The sequence below is a fragment of the Hyaena hyaena genome, unplaced genomic scaffold (assembly GCF_003009895.1).
Source record: "Hyaena hyaena isolate Hyena2069 unplaced genomic scaffold, ASM300989v1 scaffold_5, whole genome shotgun sequence".
Taxonomy (NCBI): Eukaryota; Metazoa; Chordata; class Mammalia; order Carnivora; family Hyaenidae; genus Hyaena; species Hyaena hyaena.
The window spans coordinates 4058811-4084694 of NW_024080637.1; the positions used below are offsets into that span (position 1 = coordinate 4058811).

At 45.4% G+C, this 25884-nt stretch overlaps 1 protein-coding gene across 1 annotated transcript in view; it reads left to right on the top strand.

Annotated features, from left to right (window-relative positions):
- The window catches only part of DAB1 (DAB adaptor protein 1), a 282513-nt gene that overhangs the window by 235924 nt on the left and 20705 nt on the right, over positions 1 to 25884 (top strand). The window contains exons 9-12 of the mRNA XM_039238907.1: positions 13427 to 13477; positions 13573 to 13620; positions 18327 to 18389; positions 20752 to 20860. Coding sequence (XP_039094838.1) covers positions 13427 to 13477; positions 13573 to 13620; positions 18327 to 18389; positions 20752 to 20860 — 271 coding nt within the window. The remainder of the gene's footprint in view (positions 1 to 13426; positions 13478 to 13572; positions 13621 to 18326; positions 18390 to 20751; positions 20861 to 25884) is intronic.

Genomic DNA, 25884 nt, shown 5'->3' on the forward strand with positions numbered 1-25884 from the left:
ATGCTCCACTAAGTTTATCTAGTTTAATTAACAAAGCATCTGTGATTTTCCCCACTCTGTGGCCCAGAAGACTGAGGGGGAGGTACTAGGGGGAGAGGGCTCTGATGGAGGCATCCCTTTCTTTCCAACTTGTACATAAAGAATGACATTGACTTAAGGTGACTTTGACTCACTTAGTACACGTTCTCTCTTGCTCCACATGGCATTCCCGCCTGTCACGGAGCTCTGTCAGCGCCTCACCGGGCTTCTCCCCAGCATGGTGGGAGCTCTCCTGCTGTCTGTCACTCCTTTTTCCCCTCATTGTATGCTACCAGCCCAATACTATGGCTTTCCTATAGTTTTCAATATCCTAGCCTTGTCTTTCTGGCTATTTCTCTGTTGTTCTTTCCACAGTCACCTAGAAAGTTCTAACCTTAAGTCCCCAGTCAGCATTACAGGGATAACAGTTGCAGTGCGATCTGGCCAGGGTCCTCCAGGAAACATCAGGGTGCACTGTGGCAGGGTGGGCTCCTCAACTGGCTGCTGTGGTTGCTCCTTCCAGAACCCCTACCTCCTTTCCTAGTCTTAAAACACAGATCGTCTGCCATAGCTTAGTAGTTCAGAGCACACACTCCAAAGCTCACCCACTTGTATAAACATTATAGCGCTATCATTTGCTAGCTGTATGACCTTGGACAAGTTAATTAATGCTCTGTCCCTCAGTTTCCTCCACTGAAATTCAAGATAGCAGTAGCAGCTGTATTCATTGTGATAATTAAATGAATTAATATAGTGTCTGTGCATATAGAGGAAGTTCCATCTACACATTAACTGTTGTCATTATTGTCCTGCATGACCCATTCCTGGTCAAGAAGGAATGAGGTCTTAATATTAATATTAAAACCATTCCTTTCTCTTCACACCGGAATGGACTATTTGGGATACATTCTAGAGATAGAATTACCATTTTTTAAAATTTTTTAATGTTTTATTTATTTTTGAGAGGAAGATAGAGACAGCATGAGCAAGGGAGGGTCAGAGAGAGAGGGAGACACAGAATCTGAAGACAAGCTCCAGGCTCTGAGCTAGCTGTCAGCACAGAGACCGACGCGGGGCTCGAACCCAAAAACTGTGAGATCATGACCTGAGCTGAAGTCGGACCCTTAACCAACTGAATCGCCCAGGCGCCCCATAATTACCATTTCTTAATGAATGAGTGTATGCCACAGTGTGGGAGAGAGATGAATCAAAAGTAACTTGTACATTTGGGGGCTTTATGGATCTACCAAAACCAGAGAGAATGACCTCAACCACTTGTGACGTAATCCAGGATATCTTAACTAGTTTAGGTTAAAAAGGTCTTTCCTAGAACATAGCCAGCATGCAGGTAAAGAGGGTCTCTGCCTGTGAGCTCTGTGTGGAATCTCATCAAATATGCAATCTTCTTACCCTAAGGTCCCTAGTCTTCAGAGATAGGGTGTCCAGCACTGGAAAACAAATAAGTTTTTTGTTTTGTTTTGTTTTTTGTTTTGCTGTAGTAGCATGCACAAAGTGTCTCTGTTGCTTTAGGTGCATAGTTCCTGCAATACTGGAAGGCACCTGCTAGAATCAATGTCTGGTCACCTGTGCTTTGTTCTGTTCAGGCATCAATTCCTTCGCCATTCCACTGAGAGTCATCTGGGTTCACCGTGCGTTGAGCACTGTGCGAGGCTCAGGTGCTGTACAAGTGAGAACAGGTCCCAACCCTTGCCCAGCTCACATCCTGCAGGGAAAGGCTGCCAACAACCAAGTTAAAAGACTAACAGAGCATGAGTGCGAGCCACAAAACCGAACAGGATAATGTGGTGAGAGGCGGGGCTGCTCTCCTAATTAGGGAATGGACAGAGGAGGTCTCCCTAGTGATGTGACATCTGAGCTGAGATCTGGATTCTGGGAAGAAACCAGCGAAACAGGGACAGGAGAAAGCAAGGGAAAGGACATGTCCCAGTGGTCCATGAGGAACAGAGGGAAGACCCGTGTTGGCCAGAGCACAGTGGGAAAGGGGAGAGCGGAAGGCAAGCTCAAACACAGGTGGCAACTAGGCATGGTCAGTCCTACAGGCAGTGGCTCTGAGTTTGGGTCTTATTGCAAGTATAATGGAAGACAGTGGGGCATTTTAAGCAGGGAAGTAAGCCTGGTCTGATTTTTTTAATGCCACTGTGACTGTTGTATTAAAGATTAACTTAAGAAGCAAGAGTAAAAACAGAAGTCTAGGCAAAAGAGAATGCAGCAGAAGAGATGGAGAGAGGGAGGCAGAGCTGGGGTACCTTCTGGAGACTGTCTGCATTTCTTAGTGAATGGTTGGATGTCAGGGCTTGGGAGAGGAGAGGTCAAGTGTAACTTTACATGTAAGGGCTTAAGCATATAAGCATACGTTGGTGGTCTTTACAGAAATCTGAAGACAAGGTTAGAATGGATTGGAAGAAGTCCAAGGTTCTTTAGACATATTAAGTTTGAGAGGTTGAATAGTATGGAATACAATTTCTAGCAACTAAAGGGTGGGGTCAGATAAGATCAGATATTGGCTCAACTTCCAATAGTGAGGAATGTTACAGGTTTACTGTCACCCTTCAGCCACCAATGGATCTCAGTAATGGGGAGGACTTGAACTCAGATGAATGCCATCCAGATTCTAGAAGGGCTAGAAGGATAGATTATCTCTCTCTCTTTTTAAAATAACCTTTTCTGGAACATCTCCTTACTATTTCTTTGGAATCAGAATAAAGGCCCTTTACCCTGATTGCAAAGCCTCACTGGGTCAAGTGATAGAGTGGATATAAGATCCTTTCTTGAGTTTATAATAGTAAATGCCAAGTCTTTGTGAGTGAGCAAGTGTGTGTATGTGTGTGTGCATACATGTGCGCACACATACATGCCAAGCATTTGGAAACACCATATGGACTGCCATACCCTCTGCTTAGTAAGTCATGCGATCACCAAGTTTCTTTCTGTTCAGTTTCCTATTCTCTTATATAAACAAGTTCATCCATTCGCTCATTCTGTTTCTTTTTTTAATTTGTCAATTCAATATCATTTCCTGTTGTGGGCTAGTCTCTGGGCTTTCTAGATATTAGGAATACAAAAATGAATAAGATACAATTTCCCATAAAAGGAACTTAATTCTTTTCTACGGGGTCTTAGTCCATAGTGGAGAAGAGAGAGCCAGTGAAGCTGGACATGTTTGATGCCCAGGGGAGGGTCATCTAATCCATCCTTAGGACTTTGGAAGAAGATTTGGAAGAGGTAACTATACCTAAGTCTGTAGGGATGTGTCGCAGGTCCCCTGATGAACAAGGACGAGAAGGGTAGCCAGTCGCAAGGAGTGGCTTGTACCAAAGCCTGAGGGTGAGAAGTATACGGAAAGACGTGTTATGACACAAACTTACAAACTATTTGTAGGTTGGACAATCAGTTAGAGACAGTTGAGGACAATGCTCTTCCTGATTTCCTGATTCCAAACCTTTAGGCTGCTTTCCACATCTATTCTCCTGGTGAACACTGCCTTGCATCATCTTTGGAGATCTATGAAGTAGCCATTTCCCTTGCTCTTTTATGTATGAGCAAGCTGGCCTTTTCTTGGGGCCTTAGTTTCCTTTTTACAAAATGTGTGCCAGGTTTCTCTGCTCTGACTTTCTGTCTCCTCTTCACATGTGGAATTGGGAGTAGAACAGTGATCTGGTAGTAAACTAGACTAAGAGTTGGGAACTTGAGGTTTTACCTCAGCTGTGCCACTCACATCATGATTTTGAAAAGGTTGGAGGCCTCAGTTTCTTCATCTGGAAAAAAAGTACAGGATTAATTAACTAAGAGATCTCTTCAATCTCTTCTAATTCAACTACCCTGCAATTCTGCAACTCCTAAAATTACTCAAACTGCCATCCAAAAGGTGCTACGAATCATCGTATTCCTAAAGAGTACTCTGCCAAATTGTTGACTTCCTGTTTGATCCAAAGCAGCAGACACATATTTGGAGGTCTTTTGTTTTTATTTTTTTTAATGTTTTATTTATTTTTGAGAGACAGAGAGAGACAGTGTGAGCACGGGAGGGTCAGAGAGAGAGGGAGTCACAGAATCCGAAGATAGACTCCAGGCTCTGAGTTGTCAGCACAGAGCCCGACACGGGGGCTCAACCCACAAACCGTGAGATCATGACCTAAGCCGAAGTGGGATGCCTCACCAACTGAGCCACGCAGGCGCCCCTGGAGGTCTTACTATACATCACGTGCCATGCTGATGAAGCTATTACCTGAAATCTTACCCAGGCTGATCTTCCCCTAATCTTGTGAGATGAATATTTCCCAAATTTTACAACAAAGAAAACTCAAGAGATGAGTAAAGTAGTCCAATTCCATTCACCCCAAAATAGAAGTCTGGTTTTGGTTGTTTGCCTTCAGTCCTGTGAGTGGCATCGCAGCTGTGAAAATGGTACACACTCTGTGAACATGCTCAGCGTGGCATCCTGTTTTGACACTCCTCAGGCTCCAACCTGAGTTGGAACCTTCCAGTTTCCGTAGCTTGGCTCTCACTGCTCAGAGAAGGGACAGCATCTCAGTCCTTGCCGTGCTGGCACTGGGCCTCGCTCCTCATGAGCTTTCAGGAAGTTTATTAATTATCAAATGAATTCCTTGAGGATCGCATCCAGGAATGAAGACGTGAATAAAGAAACGAATGCCTAAGCACGTAAAATCTGCATCCTTCCAGAGACGAGAAGGAAAAGCATGTTGTGCAGAACGGCTGTCAGAGCAGCAGGCAGAGCCCTCCTGACTATTTTTTCCTCTGCTGTGACATCTCTCCGTTTGTGATTTCCTATGATTTGCTCTGCACTCAGCCGAGCCTCCGCTACCCTCGCTTGATTTCAGCTCCATCCAGTATTTCTTGTTACCGTTTGGGTGCCATCTGGATCATGGGAGTAGCCTCTCCAAGAGACACACACCAGCAAAGCAGGAGATGACTGACTCTCGGAGAAGGTCCCCTGACCTCCTCCCCACTCGCGTGTTGAGATCCTGTCATCTTGCTGACAGGAGCCAATTTCACATTACTGTGATTCTAATTCACTCCCTTTTCAAAGTACTGAACTGATGCCAAATCTTGTTAGGAGTTTTGAAAAATCCTCGAGTTTTTGCTAATGTAGAACTAGAAGCATAGATTTTTAAAAGGAGATGCAATAAAGGAAGAGATCATTAAAAACAAGTAATTACAAGCTTTGGGAAATTGTTCCCCTTTGGTTTTCAGTTTTCTCTGTGCATCTAGACCTAGGCAGGTGTGTTTGCTCTCCTGACAAAGCACTCAAGTACTAAAGCCATCTTGCAGCCCAACAAAGGAGCTAAAACGAGAAAGGGAACTCCACGTTCTAAAATTCTCCTTGTCAAATATTAGAGCTTTGGGATGAGGTCCTGGGTCGAGACCAGGAAACTTCTACAAATGTAAAATCATGAGATCATCACAGAGCTCCTGCGGAAACTTAATGGCCAGGATGGTGTTTTCGGTGTTTCTTCCTAATGCCCATCACCAGCCCCGTTTTGGCTATCACCATACAAATAGCTGTACCATCATCTCTCTCTTTATGATCACTGATACCATCAAATCCCCAATACCACTACTGCCTCCATCTCAAAATGTCTGCTGCCTCCAGTTTCCCTAGCTCCTGAAGATTGGGTTGGATGCTCTGTGTTTCATAATAAAGGCAACAGTGGTAGCAGCAACTGGCATGAACCAGATCGTTACTGTGAACCAAGCACTATATACTGAAGGCTTCGTGTGTCCCATATTCCCCCATAATTATCTTTGGATAATTGTCTGCTTTCTTTTCCATCTTCTTTGGATGATATAAGGTCAAGGACTGTGTCCTTTCATAACTGCTCAATAAATAGATGTGAGGTGACCTAGTGACTGGTTATCACAGTCTACGAAAGACACCACTGGCACCGCCACTGCACTCCAGACACTGCACCTGCCACTTTGTAGGAATGACATCCTTGTCCCTTACCCATCATGACTGTCACTGAGATCAGGCTTACTTAGCTCTGAGTATCTTACTGCATAATCCACCCACAGCCTACAACTTGTGCCACCTGCCTTCTGCATTTTCTCCAGAAAATAATGGTTATGTTTTTGAAAATCTGGGCATGAAACTATGGTGTTGCCACATGAATCCTGAAATAGAGATAGAGAAGGAGAGAAGAGAAGGGCATGCAGTATTGGGATATAAGGGATGAAGGATGGGGCTGACGCCCAGAATGGTCCAGCCTCACCAGTGTTAACACTGAGGGAACGGTGCTGGAGCATGAGCCCGCTCGGGCTGTGTCTGCCCCAGGAAGGCCATGTCACACCTTCAGCTCTTCCAGGTGACGTTGTCCCTTCCCAGGATCAGTGTTACCAAACCTGTGCAATGGCCAGGAACCTGTCGCCTACCAAGCAGGTATCCTATGGTTTTCCTCCCTTGCTTGCTTGCTTCCTTCCTTCTTTCCTCCTTCTCCCTCCCTCGGTCCTCTTCCCTCCTTTCCTTCTCTTCATCTCTTTCCTTCCCCTCCCTTTCCATCTCTCCCTCCCTCCACTCTCCCTCCTCCTTGTCCCTCTCCCTTTCACTCTTCTTCCCTTCCTCCCTCGCTCCCATCCTTCCTTCCCTTTCTGTAGTTGTGGAAAGGGAACTGACATCCATTGAGATTTTACTCTGCCAGTTACTGCGCTAATTTTATTCATATACATCAACCTTCTTGGTGCTTCCTCCTCTCAGCAAGCCTACACTGGCCTATTTTTCAAAGAGAAAACTGAGGTTTGGAGTGAGGGAGGAATGTATTCAAGGAAATGCCAGTGATGAAGGCAGCAGTTTGAACTGAAAGCTGCTGTTTCAGACATCCCTCATTCATTTTCCCCATGCTGCCTTGGCCTAAAAACATCAAACTTCTCACCCTAGAAGTATCTATTATTTTCAAATGCAAGCAGATGGGTTCTCTTGACATTAGGTTAAAGGTGGGAAACTCAAGAGTCCAGAGTCAGATTCTGGAGCCCCAGCTGCTTGTCCACAATAGCCTGGTCAGGTCAGCTTAGTGCCCTGACCTTCCAGGGGGTCCAGCTTTCTCATGCCACCTGAATAAAGCACTAGCAAATGCCTTTCACCTCCAGCCCCCATGCTGACTTTCTCCTTACATAGTCGGTCCACTTCAAACTGAATGTCCACTGAGAATGGTTGGATGAAGACAAGGTGGTACACGCATGCAATGGACGATTTTTCAGCCTTAACAAGGAAGGACATGCTTCCATATGTGGCAAGTTGGCTGAACCTTGAGGACATTATGCTAAGTGAAATAAGCCAATCACAAAGGACAAATGCTGCATGATGCCACTTATCTGAGGTCTATAAAATGGCCAAACACATAGAGGCCGAGGGTAGAATGGCAGTCACAAGGGTCTGGGGACAGGGGAAAGTGGGGAGTTGCTATTCAACTGGTGTAAGTTTTAGTTACAAGACATCTAAGTTCTAGAGCCTGCATTGTGCCAGTAGTTAAAAGTACTGTATTGTACACTCTAGAACTTGTTAAGAAGGTAGATCTTACACTAAGTGTTCCTGCCACAGTAAAAAGAAGTAGGGGCAGGGAAGGGTGTTTCAAAGACCAACTTAATTTCTAGGAAGCCAGATGTAAACATTTCATTGTCCAAAGATTTACAAATATATTACCCTTGGAGACACTTTCAGGGAAGATATAACTTTCATTGTAAGGTCTAAGCATTCCCCTGCCCCTCTAACCTTCCAGACAACCTGTGGGAACCTCCTAAAATGGTAGCTGTGGAAAGGAGAGCCATTCCCTGCTAAAATGAGCCCCAACTTTGAGTAACTACAGGTAACTTTTTGGTCATTACAGAAACATATCCTCAAAGCAGCACAATTCCTCTATTAGATTAAGACATTGGGTCCCAAAGACCTTTGGGCCCCAAATCTCGAAAGGCCTGGAAAATCTGGGCATTAAATGGGACTCCATGCTCTTGTAATAATGAACCTTCATGGATTTCCTCTTGAAACATGAATCTTAATTTCTTAAAAAAAAAAAAAACCCACAAATATCCAGCTCAGTCAATGAAAAAGTCCTTTACACCAAAAGAAGGCTGCTATTTGTGCAAAATGCATTTGTTTTCATGGTACCATCTAGACAGTGCAAAGAATTCAGTTCTCCAATAGAATCTTTTCAGTCAGTACAAACGTAGGATATTCTTTAAAAGAACAGAAGAGACTATATAAGGAAGCAATATGTTGAGGATTTAGAAAGTTCTCAGTCATCCAAAAATTGTCTTTTTAAATATGTATTCCCTGGGATGCCTGGATGGCTCAGTCCTTTAAGTGTCTGACTCTTGGCTTCAGGTCAGGTCATGATCTCATGGTTCATGGGATTGAGCTCCGAGCTGGGCTCTACACTGACAGTGTGGAGCCTGCTTGGGATTCTCTTTCCCTCTCTCTCTGGCCCTCTCCTGCTTGCAGTGTATACTCTTTCTCTCAAGAATAAATAAATTTAAATAAATAACATACATATTTATATAAAGAAAGCTATCTGAACTGTAAATACAATAGCCATTAGCTACATCTGGCTATTTAAATTGAAATTAATTAAAAATAAATAAAATTTTAAGACTCAGTTCATCAGTCATAATAGCTGTATTTAAAGTGCTCAATAACCACATGGAGCTACAGGCTCCATTGCAGACATAGCACTTTCCATCACACAGAAAGTTCTCTGGGACATTGTTGCTCTTGGGAGAAATCATTTACTAACATCAGATTTTCCATTCCCCATCTCAGCTGCACCTCCACCCCTTCTTTGTTCTTCATTTGCCAAACAGGGTTTTATTTGTTTGTTTGTTTATTTTCATCTCTCTCTCTGCCAGGAAGTAGGAAAACAGCTGTTTTACTCTTGGCTAAACGTGATAAAAAGCTAAATTCCTAGATACACAGCAGGAATTAGTCTCCATTAGCATGTGTCTTCCTTGTTAGATCACTCACCAGGAAAAGGTACATGCATTCAAATGCCTGGAATCACGAGGTGCCTTAATAGTACTCGCTTTGGTGCAGTTACAAATCACTTAGGTTAATCTATTTCTCTTGAGCTTTCTAACTGGATAATTGAATTCAGTCTTTTGCAGCTTTGGCCTGAGTTCTGAGGTTAGATCCAGATGCCTTGCACCCTCCCTGTCCCACTCCTAACCCCACTCCCAAACTAGAATGGTCATATATTCTTGCTCTGCGCTTCAGGAGAACAAGGACCATGGATTATTCATCTTTGAATCTCCAGTGCCTAGCCAGAGTTTGGCATGTGAGAAGCACCCAGTGAATGTTTGTTGAAGAAATTAATCAATTACATAATCATTCAAGATGTCTTCCATTTTCCCATTAGGACTTTCACTAATTATTCCTGTAGAGAGTTCATTCCCCAGCAGAGTGATTCCCAAGTCTGGCTGCAAATTAGAGTTACCCAGGGGTCTCTTAGAACCCACCGATGCCAGGGTCCCACCCCAGACCATTACAATCCAAATCTTTGATGGCGGGGCTCAGACATCATCAGTAGTTTGGTGAAACTCCCCTAAAGGATTACATTGTGCAGCCAGGGGTGAGAACCACACAGGGTTCTGAATTGGCAGCCATAACTATATGTGCATCCTTTTTGACGTGTTCACCCACGTCCCGTCTCATCCACTGTCATGGTTGCTGTAAGATTAACATGAATCTGGTCTTAATAGTTACTTTACTCAGTTATGGGACAACAGCGTCCCCGCTGCTCCCAACAGGGACTCTGGGAAGATAGACTCCCGATGGAGGCTTTATTTCAGTGTCTTCATGAAGATTCAGGCTAAAACTGTCTTAAAACAACACAAGAGAGCCTCTTCACTCCTCACTGTAAGTGTATGTTGTCAGTAAATGTGATGTTGTATTGAGCTTGAAAGGCAAAATACAAAGCTTCATGCATGCCATGATCATAAGTGTGAAAAATGTTATCTACGAGGGGGAAAAAGACTTGAAGATGAATGAATGAAAACTCTCATAGTAATTGTGGGTAAGCCAGGCTGGGGGTTGGGGAACGAGGGAATGGACTCCGGCCCTGAGACTCAACAGGAAGGAAGTGCTCTGGGGGAAGGGTCTCGCCACCAGCTGGACGCAAGGCACTGGGTGTCCCTGAGGCTTGCCCCAGATGGGAGGAAAGGGGTCCAAGGAATGACTGAGCCAGGATCACAACGGGAGGGTGCTTGTGGTGACAAGGACAGGGGGATTATCAGGCAAAACTGGCCAGAAAGGAGATGCAAGGAAGAAGACAGGATTAAGAATGGACTGAGGGCGGGGCACCTGGGTAGCTCAGTCGGTTGAGCATCCGGCTTCCTCTCAGGTCATGATCTCACGGTTTGTGGGTTCAAGCCCCACATTGAGCTCTGTGCTGACAGCTAGCTCAGAGCCTGGAGCCTGCTTCAGATTCTGTATCTCCCTCTCTCTCTGACCCTCCCCTGCTCATGCTGTCTCTCTCAGTGTCTCAGAAATAAATAAAACAGTAAAAAAAAAAAAAAAAAAAATTAAAAGAATGGACTGAGGGGTTTAGGACGAGGGTCAGGAAGTGTGGGCCATCCTTTTACATGGGATCTGGTCTGTGCTCTCAGACAGGGGTACTTTCTAAAGAGGGGCCTCCCGTAACATTTTTTCTTCTTCCTCTTTCATTTGCCAAGTGTCATATAATCGTAGTTTCCTAACATTAAAAAAAAAGTGTGCCTCTGCATTCCAATGACACAGGGTGAGAAGATTCTAGTAAGCGCTACTATTTATTGAACATCTACTATGTGCCAAGCACCAAACGAGACCTCACACACACATCTCAAGTAATCCCCTCAATAAACCTGAGGCAATGTTAGCATTATCATCTGCAGTTTAAAGATTGGAAAACTGAGGCCGACTCACTTGTCCAGGGTCACACAGCCCACGTGTAGCATGTCCAGGGTTCAGTCCACATCTGCATGACTCCTGAGAGATGCCTTTGCTCACACACCCAGACGAAGCTTCTTCTGAATGGATGGAAACGACCTCCTCATACCACGGCCCCACACCTCACCAAAGGCCACCTCTTTTGTCACCAGGAAAGTGACGGACTCACACCAGTGCTGGTTATCCTCACACATTTTCATTATATGGTGGGGGTTTTATGAGCGTCTACCACAGGCTGTTTTTCAAATTTATTTAATTCATCCATCATGCTCTGAAGCCATTTGCTTTTTTATATTGGACAGATGTAATGAGATTTTGGACACTAAAAAATGTTTTTATTAAAAGTTATGACCCAGAGCTAGTTGGTAAGGGCTGTGCCATAAATCCCTAGAAGAGTGTGAATTTATAAAGGATGTAGCGACGTAACCTTAACCTTTTTAGGCCACACCATAGATTATAGGATCACGTAGGCTAATACTGTCTCACTACCTCTCTCCACCTCTGGCCAAATAGAATCATCATCATCATAATTTATGTGGTTATCTGATGTGGTTGCCCTTCGTCTCGTCTTGCCACAGTTGACCTCTGGCAAGCCAGGGCCTAATGGAAGCAGGTGATTGAGGACAGAATTGGTGGTGGCTACAGTAGGCACGGCCACCTTGGGTCTCCTGCTCCGCTGCTGTGTAACTGGGGCTGCCTGGCGTTACAGTCACCTTTTCTGCAGACAGGATGGAGGTGATTATGGGAGCTGGTCTCTCCACTCCTTCATTGCCAACAGGCAGTTTCCCTCAAAAGTGGGAAATGATGCAGCTCTTTCTGTTCGTGCATAATAACTCCATTTCAGTGTTAATATTGTCAGGTTTCTATTAATACTACACTACTTGTATATCATCCAGAACGTAATTAGCTTATACATATTGACCAAAATATGATTAAAAACATAAAATAATAGATGTTATATATATTATCTATAATACATATTATCACTGCGACTTTGGTGTGCAGAGCACCAAGGTATCAGATGGTGAGAGGGCAACAAAAGATGAAAACAAACTGTACCAGAGAAGTTTAGTACTCACAGGTCCTGGAGGAGGTACATAGCACACCTCAGGAGGTCACTTGGGAAAGGTCAAGCAAGGCAGGGGGCAGGTAGAGAAAACAGGGCAGGACCGAAGATGCATGCCTTTATTAGGACCCACACGGAAGTGCTTTGGGCTCCCTGGACTAAGGTCAGATTGGTCCATTCACACCACAAAGGACGGGGTTTTGGTAAGCTCCACAGAGACCTTAGCTAAGGGGTTCACGGGGGGAAGGCTCTGGGAAGCCAGGGAGGCTGCCAACCACAAGGCCACTGGGGGGAGTCATTCCAGGGACTTAACAGTTACTTGTGACTCTGCAGCCCTGCCCCATAGCCTCATGGGAGGGGCTCGTGTCCACTGCAGTTACTTGAGCCACATAAATGAGTGCCTTTGCAGCAGTCTGGAGTGGTTTAGTGAAATTCTCAGTAATCGCAAAGAATAAAATGAGAACATTAACAAAACGATTAGATTTGGTCACTGGCCAGCTACTTAGGAAACATGCCTAAGTTACGCTTAGGGGCACCTGGGTGGCTCAGTCGGTTAAGTGTCCGACTTCAGCTCAGGTCATAATCTCGCAGTTCATGGGTTCAAACCCTGCATCGGGTTCTGTGCTGACAGCTCAGAGCCTGGAGCCTGTTTCAGATTCTGTCTCCTTCTCTCTCTCTCTCTCTCTCTCTGCCCTTCACCTGCTTGTGCTCTGTCTCTCTCTCTGTCTCAAAAATAAATAAACATTTTTTTAAATGCCTTCATTCTTATATTCTTGAGCGTGGCTATGTGCCAGTTCCTCTGTGAGCAGCCAGGATCAGGAATAAATACAGCTCAGTCCTTGCTCCAGGAAGCACAGTTGATGTCCCATTCCTCTGATGATTTTCAGCTCAGAGGATCAAGGAAAGCTTCATGGAAGAGGTGGCCTTCCAGCTGGACTTGAGGAACTTGGTTCCTAGAGCTTGCAAAGATTAGAAGAGAATTTCAAGCAGACGGGACAACATGCAGTAGGGCACTTACAAAACCAGCTGGTCACAGACTGCTCCAAAGAGTTATGAGTTTGGCTAAAGCACATGGTAGTTTTTTTAATTTGTAAAACCCAAGTCTTGAGTGTAAACATCATGCTCTTATCTGCTGCCCCCATGGAGGCCGACTGGCTAATGTCTGTAATTGCAGGAAGATAGGCTTTAAACCTACGAACTTACCCTTGTATTTCCTAATCAGGCCCGTGGTTTATCATCTGCTTCTGCTGGGAACATACCCGAGGGCTTCCCTAGTACAGTGGCAACGGCTGCCGCCTAGGGTGACCTTCCATGCCGTCATCCTTACATTCATAAACCCGTGCCATCTGTGTGTCATGCTCTTCATCCTCACTCATCATCCCTTACGCTTTCAGAACGGCCATCCATTTGAGGATTTTGAAGAACGGTTTGCTGCGGCCACCCCGGTAAGGATGAGAGGGCCCTGCCTGGTTAACTAACCATTTCACATCATCATCCCATTGTTCATCTCATGCTCATAAGTCATGCCTTGTGGTTACAGAACAGAAACCTGCCGATGGACTTTGATGAGATTTTAGAGGCAACAAAGGTAAGGCCTCCGGGCTCTTGTTAAAGGACAGTCGTCCTGGTCATTCTCATACTTTCCGCACTCTCATCCAGCCTCCATCAGTGGCACTGCCAGCTCTACCCCGGTGGGGTCTAGTCTGCTGTTCACAGGCAGATTATTGGTGAGCCCCGTGATGAGGTCAGATAGCATGTGTCTATTTATACGTGTGTGTGTGTGTGTGTGTGTGTGTGTGTGTTGAGATTGTGTGTCGGAGAGGAACCAACACCTTCTTGTTTTTATTCAACAAATACTTTTCAAGCTCCCAGCATGTCCCAGGAACTCTGATAGATGCTAGAGGTTCAGTAGAGCAAGAGGCCACGGACTCTGTCCTCAAGTTGCTCACGCTGTTAACAGTGCGATGTGGCCCAGCATGGGAAAGATGGGGCAGGTTAGCCTCGTCCGCTGGAGTCCACCAGGGGGGCCAGGCACGTAAACAGGATGTGCAAGGTCACCCCCGTGGATCGAAGCGAGGCGAGGCTCTGATTCACTTGGTATACCCTGGACTGGAGGCACTGGTTTGCTGCCGATGTTTGTTCAGATTAGTTGATACACAGGCCAGTGACTGTTACCCTCTCTGAGAATAGGGTGTTTGGGAGGTCTGTAGGACAGGGCTCCTCAACCTTGGCTGTCAATTAGAATCACCAGGAGAGCTTTTCAAGTCCCAGTTACGAGGCTCTTCTTCAACGAATCCAGAATCTCTAGGAGCCGGCCATCAGTATTTTCCCCAGGTGCATCTGAGGTTGAGAACCCCTGACCTAAGAGTCTCGTAGAAGCTGTTCTGGATGGTGGGATGGGGTGCAAGTTGAGTTAGGAAGCACTTCCCAGAAGAAGAAGAATCCTCTAATTTGCGTCCTGAAGGACAGATGAGAAAAGCAATTGGGGAAGCAGTGAATGTTCTCGGAAAAAGGAAGAGCATGTGCAAAGGGCCTGAGGTGGTCCCTCCTTTTGTGACCCTGTGTCTGCCTTCTCTGTCACATTGCCCTGATTTTGTCTATAGGTTCATGTTTGCATAAAACCACCAGCCCATGAGAGTAGGGACAGGAGCAGGCCCGTATGCACTGCTCTCGGTACAGCAGCTGATGAACAGTAGGGGCTCCATACTTTTCCTACATGAAGGAGCTCCTGATGCCAAAACATAAGGAGTGTGTCTGTGAGAATGTGTTTTGGGGGTCAGCCAAGGACATCTCAGCCTTCATCAATGGCGCTTTCAGAATCTCTGTGCAGGAGAGGCCTAGGAGTCTGCTTGCAGCCGTCTAGTTGAAAGAGGGACCAGGGGACTCATCTTGAAACAGCAGTGGCACAGCACTCTAAATACTGTTTGGAAACCATAGCTTGTTTGTTTCAAAGAATGGCTGTGGAGTAGCTGGCTGACGGGAGATATCGAGGGGCTTCCTCAATAACTGAGTTATCCTTATCCCCTTCACTGGGCTTGGCATCTTCCAGTATCACTCTGCTTACCGTGGAAAATATCCGGGACCTAAAGAAGGCAGGATCTGCCATCGCCAGCCTCATCTCTACCTGAAGATGTCTAAAGTGCTGGTAATGGGAAGGGGAATAGCATCTTGAGCTGGCCTTCCAGTTGAGCCCTTGAGGTGGATGTCCATCATGGCAGACCTCTTAGGAACCCTGGCTTCTTGTTAGAGAATATAATGGCCACACTCCCATCATCTAGGAATGCTAACCGGGGCTTGTGAAGTGACAGACAAACGAGGTATTACGTGGCCTGTGGGTCAAGCCCAGCTTCTTTTAACTTCTAGATCATACGTGAGTCATGTCACCACTTGGTCTCCGCTCACGTGTAAAGTGCAACATCACAGGGGTTCAGTGAGCATCAAACATGATGATGATGTATTGGAAAATGTATTATAAACAGTAAAATGTTTTACAAATATGAATGGTTAGTTTTAATTCTCTTGAGGTCATAAAATGATTAATTACAACAATATTATCGGATGGAACATGGTTTGTTAGGTTATAGATAAAAGTACTAGGGCTGACGTGGTGGGGGCGTGAAAACAGTTATTATTCCAGATTCTCAATCACATATGGCTATTAGAATTATTTTTAATTTTATGGCCATAAGAATCCCCCTTTTCTATAAAATTTAATTAACTCCAGTTTCTATTTAAACAGCAAATCCAATGGAATGAAATAACAATCTGTGTTTTACGCCCCTGCATGTTTTTCTCGTTTAATCCTTGAGTGAAAATCATCTGGTAAGAGGAAAGTCTATATCTCAAGAATGAAGGTTATTTTAAAAGTTGTGCTTAAGGAGAAAATTAGCCAATAAATTATATTTATGATGTTAGTTAAAGTGTGCCACGAGTTCAAACGCATTTGAAATGTAAATTGTGTGACTTAATTATTAACTTCATTTTATTATTTTCCTACCACTGAAAATAGTTGTAGACCATTTTAAAAGCATAGAGTCCCAATTGCAAGGAAGCCCAGAAGCTTCATTTGAATTGATTAAATAGAAGTATTCCTTTTATGAATCTGGGAGGGAATGTAAAGATTGGCATAGTTTCACCAAGCGACGTAAAATAGTGTAAATACGCTAAAGGCTCTTTCCCGAAGACAAGCAAGTATCTAGGATCTAGCCAGGTCTGGTCCCACCACGACCGTACCCCTTTCCTGTCCACTTTGCTGGCCTCTTCCCTGCGCCTCTCCACCCTCACGCTCCATACAAATTGCTCTGCTGCCCACCTGCTCGCACCTCCCAGACCTCTCTCCTTTCTGCTCATATACTTTCACCTGCCTGGATTATTCTTCCTCTTGTCTGTCCGACTGATGGCTCTTCTTCAGCATTCAGATGGGGTCTGTTCCCTTTAGAAAACCCTCCTTATGCTTCTTTGCCAAAATCTAGCTGATCTCCCGCAGAGACCTCTGTCGCCGTCCCTGCCATGTTGCCTTGAAATTTTCTCTGGATCATCCACCAGACTGCAAGCTGCCTGCAGCCTGGGACTTGGCACTTCTCATTATTCTGTTCACAGCTCCCAGCACCCAACAGGTGTTCAGGGTGTATGAACAAAGCATTGCGTAGTTGGGAAGGAGATGAGTGCGTGTGTAGGGCCCTACTGTGTGCCCAGTACCATCATTCTGTCTGAAAGCTTAAAGGGGGGAATTGAAAGTACATTAACCAACCTAAGCTGCTTGCAGCAAAAAGACCATTTTGTAACTTTTTTTTAATCTTTATTTTTGAGAGAGAGAGAGCGTGCGCGCATGAGTGGGAGAGGAACAGAAAGAGAGGGAGACAAAGAATCTGAAGCAGGCTCCAGGCTCTGAGCTGTCAGCACAGAGCCCAACACGGGGCTCAAACCCACAAACTGCAAGACCATGACCCAAGCTGAAGTCTGATGGGATGCTTAACTGACTGAGCCACCCAGGTGCCCCCAATGTACCTTTTTAACCAGGCTTAGACAGACTTCAAAGATAAAGTCTTGCGAATAGTGTTGTCAATAAATCTGCAAAGGATATACTATCATCTCCACCATCCAGAGGAGGGTACTATAGCTCTGTGGCATTGCAGAAGTTGGAAGTGAATACGTCCCCAGATATTGCACCTTTCCCAGAGCTCACTTACTTGTCAGTAGGAAAGAATAATCTGGTTTTGTTTTTGTTTTTTTTTACTAAGTGTAGAAATCTAGCCATGCCTGGTTACAGAAGAATTCAAGTCCCAGTTTCCTGCAGGCAGGCAGGCAGGCAGGCACTGTCTTCTTGTCCTTTCTGTTGAGTGATATTCTTAGGTCCCCGAATCACTAACTGTCACTTAAAATCCAGAGATGAGCCAAAAGAGTTTTTTCCTCAGTGGGCAGGTTCTGCACAAAGCATATGATTATATACTTTAAGCCAGGCCTTTTGGTTCCTGGTTCTCTACGGCCTCTGAAGCTGGAAATGTATGCAGATAAATTTCTACGCATATCTTAAAGGGTTTCCCCTGCTGCTCAGATGCTCCTGTGTGATGGATGGGGATGTAGATGATGCAGTGTCTGCAGTGATGGAGTTACTAGCAGTGATTAATAGTATATATACTGGGCTGTTTTTGATGCCCTTCTTGGTATTAAATGATATATTTTCTTTTCTTCCAACTACATTTTTTATCCTAAAGACTGACTCCTTCAGGGACTGTCATTTGACTGCATGCTCTTTATGCAGAAAATTCAACTCCTGGCCCTGGGAGAACTTGGGGTCCCCCCTGTGAGACTCAGTTGACTCATCTGTAAAAATGGGGATGACGATTTGTACCCCTCAGGTTAGCGTCTTGGGGAACATTTGCTGAGAAGTGGCCATAAAGTCATGTCTCACTATACTTGGCACATGGAAGGCACTTTGTCCGTGTGAGTGCGCTCGTTAAAGACAAGCAGTGAGGGGACCGCCTTCTTGCCTTTATCTCCTGGAGAAGAGAGAGAGCATTGCACTTGATGGGAGGTCAGCGTGAAGTGGGGTTACTGGGTATGGGAGGTGCTAAGCCTGAATCCCCTTAACTAAGCCCACATAAACTGCCAGATACCCTGAAGCAGGAATTGATTCTGGCCATATCCCAGACATTGTCATTAGGGTCATGAGGTATTGGAATGACAGATGGACTATAGCCGTGATGAAAGAAACAGCCACAAAAACATTTTAAAGCAGCACCCAGCTGCATTGGCTTCCCTTGCGGTGATATCATTCCCTTTTTGTCTTTCCAGGCTATGACCCAACTAGAACTTTTTGGGGACATGTCCACCCCTCCTGATATAACCTCTCCCCCCGTAAGTATGCACAGCCGCACAGCCCTATGACCCTTCCCTTTCCTTCCCTTTCTCTAGCGGCACGGTGACGAGAATATGGGCTTTGGGTAAAAGAGGGCCGCTGGTGGGTTTCAGCTCTGATTCTTCCTCACTGTGCGGTTTGGGAAAATCAGCAGTGCCAAACCTTAGTTTCCTCTGCTGCTTTTTAAAGGAATTACGATACATGCTTCTTTTTTGAGAAGTCAGTGAAACCGTGCGTCAGCAATTACAGGATCCCCTGTGGGTACTTGCTGTTCTGCTAGGTGGTGGAGAAAGACAGCCGTGGCTGAGGTCCCTGCCTGCACGGAGCACTGGCTCTAGTTGGGAATACAGGCGAGAATCCCAGCAGAAATGCAGACACAGGGAGGCGTGGGTCAGCACCTACCCTGAGCCCACACGGCCGGGTGGTCAGCCCAGTAAAAGAAGCACCTTCTCCCCCTGGCCCTGTCTTCCTTTTCCTGTCTCTTCCTTTATCTGCTCTCCCTCTTCTTTCTGCAACCCCCCCCCCCGCCCCGCCTTCCACTTCCCACCTGCCTTCTAGCTTTGCTGAGCTTCTCATGAAACTTTGGATTCCCAGCTCTGGTTTCAGTCAGGGTGTGTATCCCATTGCTTGTCTCGCTGCTGACAAGTGGACGGAGATTGCAGGGAGCCCTAATATGAAAGCAAAAAGAAGGAACAAAGAATGAAAACCTAAGCATCCGGGTGCTTTGAGAGCCGGTTGCGTCCCAAGGCAACCCTGTGTCCATAGCAAAGAACAGAGCAGAGCTGGCCCCTCCAGAACCTCTCCCGCCAGCTCCCCAGTGAGCAGTTGGCCGCAGCTGCACCAGAGGAAGCCACGGGAAGGGGCGGCTCCTCTGGGTGCTGCGGGGTTGTGCAGACGGAGGGATGGTACTATGGTTCATTGGCGAGATGCGCCTCAGAGAAGAGGCTGTACCCTCACGACTGAGGACAGATGGCACAAGACTCTGCTGCCCACAGCTGCCGCCTGGGACTCTAGACGCAGCTGCGTTGCTCCCGACACCTGATGTCCAAAGCAACTGTGACAGTCCCCACAGCAGCTCCTGTCTCCAGGGAGGCAGTCTCCTTCTCTCCTCCGTCCCAGGGGCAACAGCGTCTTGGGCACTTAGAGACTCAAGCTGCGGAACTAGAAAGGTCTGAAGAGATCTTCTGACCTCCCTTCATTTTACAGATGAGCAAACTGAGTCCCAGAGAGGACATGTGACTCCCCCAGGGTCACATAGGGGAAAGAGCAGGGAGTGGATTGTGTTCAGAAGTGCTTAACACAGCAGCTCAAGGCTTTGTTTCTGGCCCTGAACCCAAGTGCATTCCAAATGGGTATTTAAAAACCCTCAGAACAATGCCCTTCCTCCCCACCAGGCTGCTGGTCTAAAAATGGCCTTGTCTGATTGGTGTGGTTTCAGGATTAATTGCTTGCCCCAGTCTATTCCAAGGGGAAAAGAAAAATAAGGATAACATGGCCTAGAATAGACATACTTTGTAGGCAAAAGGCTGCCGTAAATGGGCATGGTCTTTAAAAACCTGAGGGCTGATACTTTTCTTTCAGCAACCTTCAGTACCCCTTTTATTTATTTGGTTTATTTTAGCACACCTCACCGTACCCAGCAGCTCATGCACCAGGCCTCTCGGATGCCTGGCTTATGCTGGGCACTTGCGTGTTTGCAGCTCCTTACGCACTGTTTTTGTTGTTGTTGTTGTTTGTTTGTTTGTTTGTTTGCTTTTTTTTATCATCTTCTTGAAAATGTTTACTTCTCTTTGCATGTGAAGACTCAGGCAGAATTCTGGAAAGGCACCAGGATACAAGGGTCTCTACTTGAGTTACTAAGCTTGATTGTTCATTTGAAGCTGTTTATTTACCATGTATTAAGTGACAAGCCCCAAACGTGGCGCGCACAGTAGGTCCTGAGTGGGTGTGTGTCATTTTAAATTAGCCACCCCTAAAGGATGAAAGCCAGATGTTATGGAATCATTTGATGGCCTGAAAATACCCCCAAGGGGCAGGGCTCAAACTAAAGGGCCGTGGTATTGACCACTGTTGGCTGACCACCTGCTATTGCTGCTTCAGCATGGAACTGGGTGATTTAAATGCATGATCTCACTGAATTATCACAGCTGCTCTAAAGGTAGGAATCATTTTTCCTGTTCTGTGGTTGGTATGTACAACCATCTCATGGTCTGCACTCCACATATGTGGCTTGGACCGTGGCTTCCTTTTGCCCCATCCTCTGCCCTTTACTTCCTGTACCTGCTGCTTCCCATCCTTGATGGCCGCTGCACCAGGGCTCCCGGGAGGCTCATGCACCCTCTGCCTCTCTCTGTCTGACAGACTCCTGCAACTCCAGGTGATGCCTTTATCCCGTCTTCATCTCAGACACTCCCGGCGAGTGCAGACATGTTTAGTTCTGTACCTTTCGGCACTGCTGCTGTACCCTCAGGTAAGCTGTCTTCTGCCTGCTTCCTTTCCTTCGGCCTCCGCTCACCAAAAAAGAGAAGGGGTTGACATGAACCAGCTGCCAGATCATGTGAGAACACCTGTGGAGCCGCCAGTCTCTCGAGGTGACACTGAGAGGCTGCTGGTGGGGGCGAGGGAGTGTCCACAAATCTGTAGTGTGCCGTAGACAAATTCAGTGATGCCTTTCACCTGGAAAGGTCAAGATTCTAGGTTATTCAAGTATACGGCATTAGGGAGCCCGGTGCACACAGAGCCATGCAAATCAGTACAAGTTCATTTCCTCCTATCCATCTCAGCCAGAAGGAGGAAAGTGGAGGGGTATGAGCTCTGCACACACCTCTTGAGATCTGATTGATAGCAGGTGTCTGCCTCCATTGGTAGAGATTCCAGAACCAGGAGGTTCTCCATGCATACGGGACACTGAGGGGACAGGGCAAACTGCCAACAGTGAATTGGGATGATGGGGCTCTTAGTGATTTCGAAAGTATTTGTCTTGTTTTCCAAACATTCTTTAAAATGTATATACCTCTTTTACAACAGCGTAAAATATATACACATATACACATATGTATAATAACTGAATATACATATGTACTAGTATCTATGTATACTATATATAGTATATATATATATACATATATACATATATTAGCTACACACATATATATATATATATATATATATATAGTAACAGTATTGCAGGTAAGGTACAAACTGGTGGGATTGCAGACATCTTAACTTGTTTCCATGGCAACAGGCATTCCATGTAGCCAGGCCACTATACTTGAATGTGGCCAGAGGTGGTATTCTGCTCTGTACATACATGAGAGCTTTAAAGACTTGTTTCTTTCTTTAGCTACATATTTGACATCTGGGTGGCTTCATCTTTCCATTTCATTATTAGATATGGCAAATAGAGCCTGAATATTTTCAAATACAAATCTTCTTGCGGTTTTTCTATAAATAATTTTAATTATATAGTGTTAGAAGTTAATTCTTGCCACCGAACATGAACCTTGCTGCTACTCAAAGTGAAGTAAAAATTCGTTCTCTTCTGTGAAATAGTTACAGTTATTCCCCATGAGCCCAGAAACCATTGTGAGAACTTTTCAGAGGCAGCAGAGATTGTTAGCCATTCTAACTTAAAATTTAGAGTCTGCAAGTAACCCAAAAATTTATTGAATTGATAAGCTTCCCAATCAAATCTTTTTGACTCATCTCTAAAATGGGACCATGGTGATGACTAGTTTTCCTTCCCTCAGATATTAAAATTTCCTTGGGAATAGTGTAATAGAGTATGTCATTTTAAATAAGAATAGCAGTTTTCCGTGAGAAATATATCACCTCCCTGTGTTGAGAATACCCATGTTTTGTCCTCACTGTTTGATCCATGGAGATGTGCTGGGACAGGTAATGGATACTTGAGGCCCTAAACTGACAGACGTGTTCATTCCACAAACATTCACTGAGTGCCCGCCTGCCCAGGCCCAGGCCTAGGTGCCTGGGATGTGTCGGTGAACACAGCAGACACAGGTCCTGCCCACAGAGAGCTTCCTTTCTATTGTGGAAACAGGCGACAACGTAAAAATAAGTAACTTATGTAATATATTCGAAAATGCTAAGTGGTAGAGGCAGAAGAAAATAGTGAGTGACGTGTGGAAGCTTTGGTGCATGTGGAGAGCCGGTGTGAATGGAGGTTGTGGTCAGACGGGGCTCATGCAGAGGTGAGGCATGAGCAGACTAGAAGGGATGAGGGAGGAGGCCAAGCAGGTGTCAGGGTGAAGAGGACTCTAGGCAAGGAGTCTTCATTCCCGTCTCTGTGAGAGTGGGGCAGGATGCAGTCACACGCCTTCTGCCCTTATGTTTCAATAAAGGCACCTGAGGACCTTCCTGGGCCGTGCACAGGACTGCTTTGGGCCTTCTCCAGAGACTGTGTCAGATTAGGGCTTTGAAGACCTGGGTTTTGAACTTGCTAATTGAACAGCCATGTTGCAAACTATGGACAAGCCACTTCACATCCAGATTCAGTTTCTACAGCTGCTAAAATATAATATAGTATTATAATATAATATAATATAGTATTATAATATAATATAATATATAATATAATATAATAATGTACAATTGATAGAGTACATCCCAATTTTCATTTTTTAGATTGTAAGAGCAAAATTGATTTCAGTGAGCACACTTCTCGAAGTGCCTGCTTCTACTTCAGATATGCTGGGGAACAAAATTAGACTTCAGTTGGTGGTCACCTGTCAGCCTTTTCCTTCTTTAACTGGCCCTAAAAATCTCTGCAGACATGGGGTCTCCATCTGCCTGTCCCTCACTGTCCCACCGGTGATCATGAACCATGGTGTGCAGGACAGCAGACGGGCTGCTGGAGGGCTTTGCATCTGATGGGCTACGTTTGAATCTTGGCTCATCTATGTATGTATATGTTAGACTCCTGAGCAGATTACTGAACATGTCAGAGTCAGAGTTTCTTCATCTTTATACCTAAATGAAAATAATACTTACCCTGCAACAGTATCATGAGAATTAAGTGAGAAAATAAAGTTGAGCACCTTGAAACTTGCTGACATCCCGTAGATGCTTCATATGGAAAATGCAGCTGTTTTTGCTATTATTATTATTACTACTACCACTACTACTACTACTATTACTACTACTACTACTACTACTACTACTACTACTACTACTACTCTTCCTACCCATATTTTTTCATTTACCTTTTTGGAATATTTAGAAAACCATCCATGTAATAAAGCTTAGGTCTTTGGCCTCCTCATGTGCGTGGCATGGGGGCTCAGAGGATGTACTGTGTATGTATACAGACCCTGCCACTAGCCAGCTGGGTAATACTCAGCTAAATCTCTTCTGAGCCTCAGGGAGCTTATCTGAACAATGGGGATGGTAGTTCCATCTTACACAGCCGGTCTGATGACTGCGCGAGTTAAGACATGTAGTAGAACATTTAAAACAGTGCCTGGCAGCGTTGACGGAAGTCAGCAGTCAGCAGGTGCTGGCCAGCCTGTCCATTAGGAGGCCTGGCTCTGTACCCGTGCTCTGTGACAGCTGCCTCGAGCCCTGCCCTCAGCACACTGCAGTCTCGTGTCCAGGGTAAGCAGGTACCAACAACGACTGTACCAGAGGCTTGTTGCTAGGATCAGCGAGCTCTGTGAGGGCAAGGATTCTTTTTTACCTGTTCTGTTCTTCACTCATCTCCAGAGACCGAAACAGTGCTGAGCTTCCAGTAGGGCTGTTTTTGAATGAATGAATGAATGAACGAACAGGATAATCTATTACCATACAAGTTCTGATTAAATGTTGATGGAGTCCCTCCATTTCCAGAATTTTTCCCTGCTTTTATTTTAGCCTGTTTTTTTTTTTTTTTTTTTTTTTACCCAAATAATAAGGTATCCCCAGGTGCAAGCATCTGGTTGTAAATTGCAATTTTCAACCCTTCTTAAAAATCTAACTGCAAGGCAGTAATGCAGGTGTTTCCTTTCACTTCACAGTAAGGAGATTTATGATTGATCTGAACTCCGTGGCATAAACAGATGCTCCTTGGCACCTCCTCCCTCCACTGTCGAACATTAATGAGTAAATGTTCCTAAGCAGTTAAGTGGCCGCAGTGGCAGCACCAAGTGGTTTCCCATGTCCAGTGCTACCGCAGTCCAGCTACCGAGGTGTGCCGTCGGGCACGCACAGTGCCATGTGGCCCGAGAGCCTTAGCTCACGGGTTTGGGGAGAGCCCAGGCTGCAGAGACCCCTCCAGGAAAAAAGAGTGAGACCTGCGAGCTCCCAAACATGATACCCAATTACTCTGTGCTGCCTTTTTTTTCTTTTGAATATTGTACTTTGGTCTGAAGCAGATGGCATGAAGCCAGGGAGACATGCTAATAGCTCTCTCCACAAAAGTGTGCACAGACCATCTGTTGGTTCCTTGGAAAAAAAAAAAGACAGAGGGAAAGAAAAACCTGCTACCAACAGTAAAATCAGCAGAGATCACCGTACTTACAGATCTGGGAGTTTAATTGTATACTTGGAAAAATGCAGGGGAGACATTTAGTCCACTGTAACTCAATCACCTTTATAAAGAGACTTTCTCCAGTCTGCAGCACTTATGGGGCCACTGATGTGTACCCAAAACTGTGGGAGACAGAGAGGAGACGGAGAGAGAAAATAAAGGGTTCCTGCTAGCAGGTGGTTTCTTGTCTAATGAGGGAAGACAGAATAACTGGGCAATCACAACACTGCGTGACAAGTGCTGTAACAGAAATGAACAGTGGGGACTGTGGAAGCGCAGAGAAGAACCAGCTGAATCCCGAGGGCAGGGAAAGCACCCAGCACAGGTGATACTGAACTGATTCTCACAGACCACCTGAGGAGCAATCATGTGAAGGACGCGGTGGCTTTCTGGTCGGAAGGTGGCTTTCTGGTCGGAAGCACCAGCAGAGATGAGAAGGAGCAGATGAAGTTCTGCTTGCAGCTGCTGTGGGGAAAGGTACCAGTGAAAATGCGATGGAGAGGTGGGAAGGGGACTGGCCCCTAAAGGCTTCTAAGCCAAGCTAAGGCATCTGAACCTTAGACTCAAGAAAACAACGCACAGTATTTGCATTTTAGAGCAGTCCGCCAGTGGCAATGAGGGGGGCAGAGTGGAGGCAAAGTAAAAGTAGCCTTACTGGAGGCTGAAAACTTCCATCGCTTCATAGAAATGGGCATCAAGCAGCACCCATTGGGTGGATCAGTTGGTTAAGCGTCTGACTTTGGCTTAGCTCATGGTCTCGCAGTTTGTGAGTTTGAGCCCCACATTAGGCTCTCTGCTGTTAGTACAGAGCCCACTTGAGATCCTCTCTCCACTCTTTCTCTCTCTCCCTCTCTCTCTCTCAAAAATAAATAAACATTTAAAAATAAATGGGCATCAAGATTGAGGTAGTTGAAAGATCCATGTCTCTACCCTGTCAGACCCCACACCCCCTTTTTATGACAAATATTTGT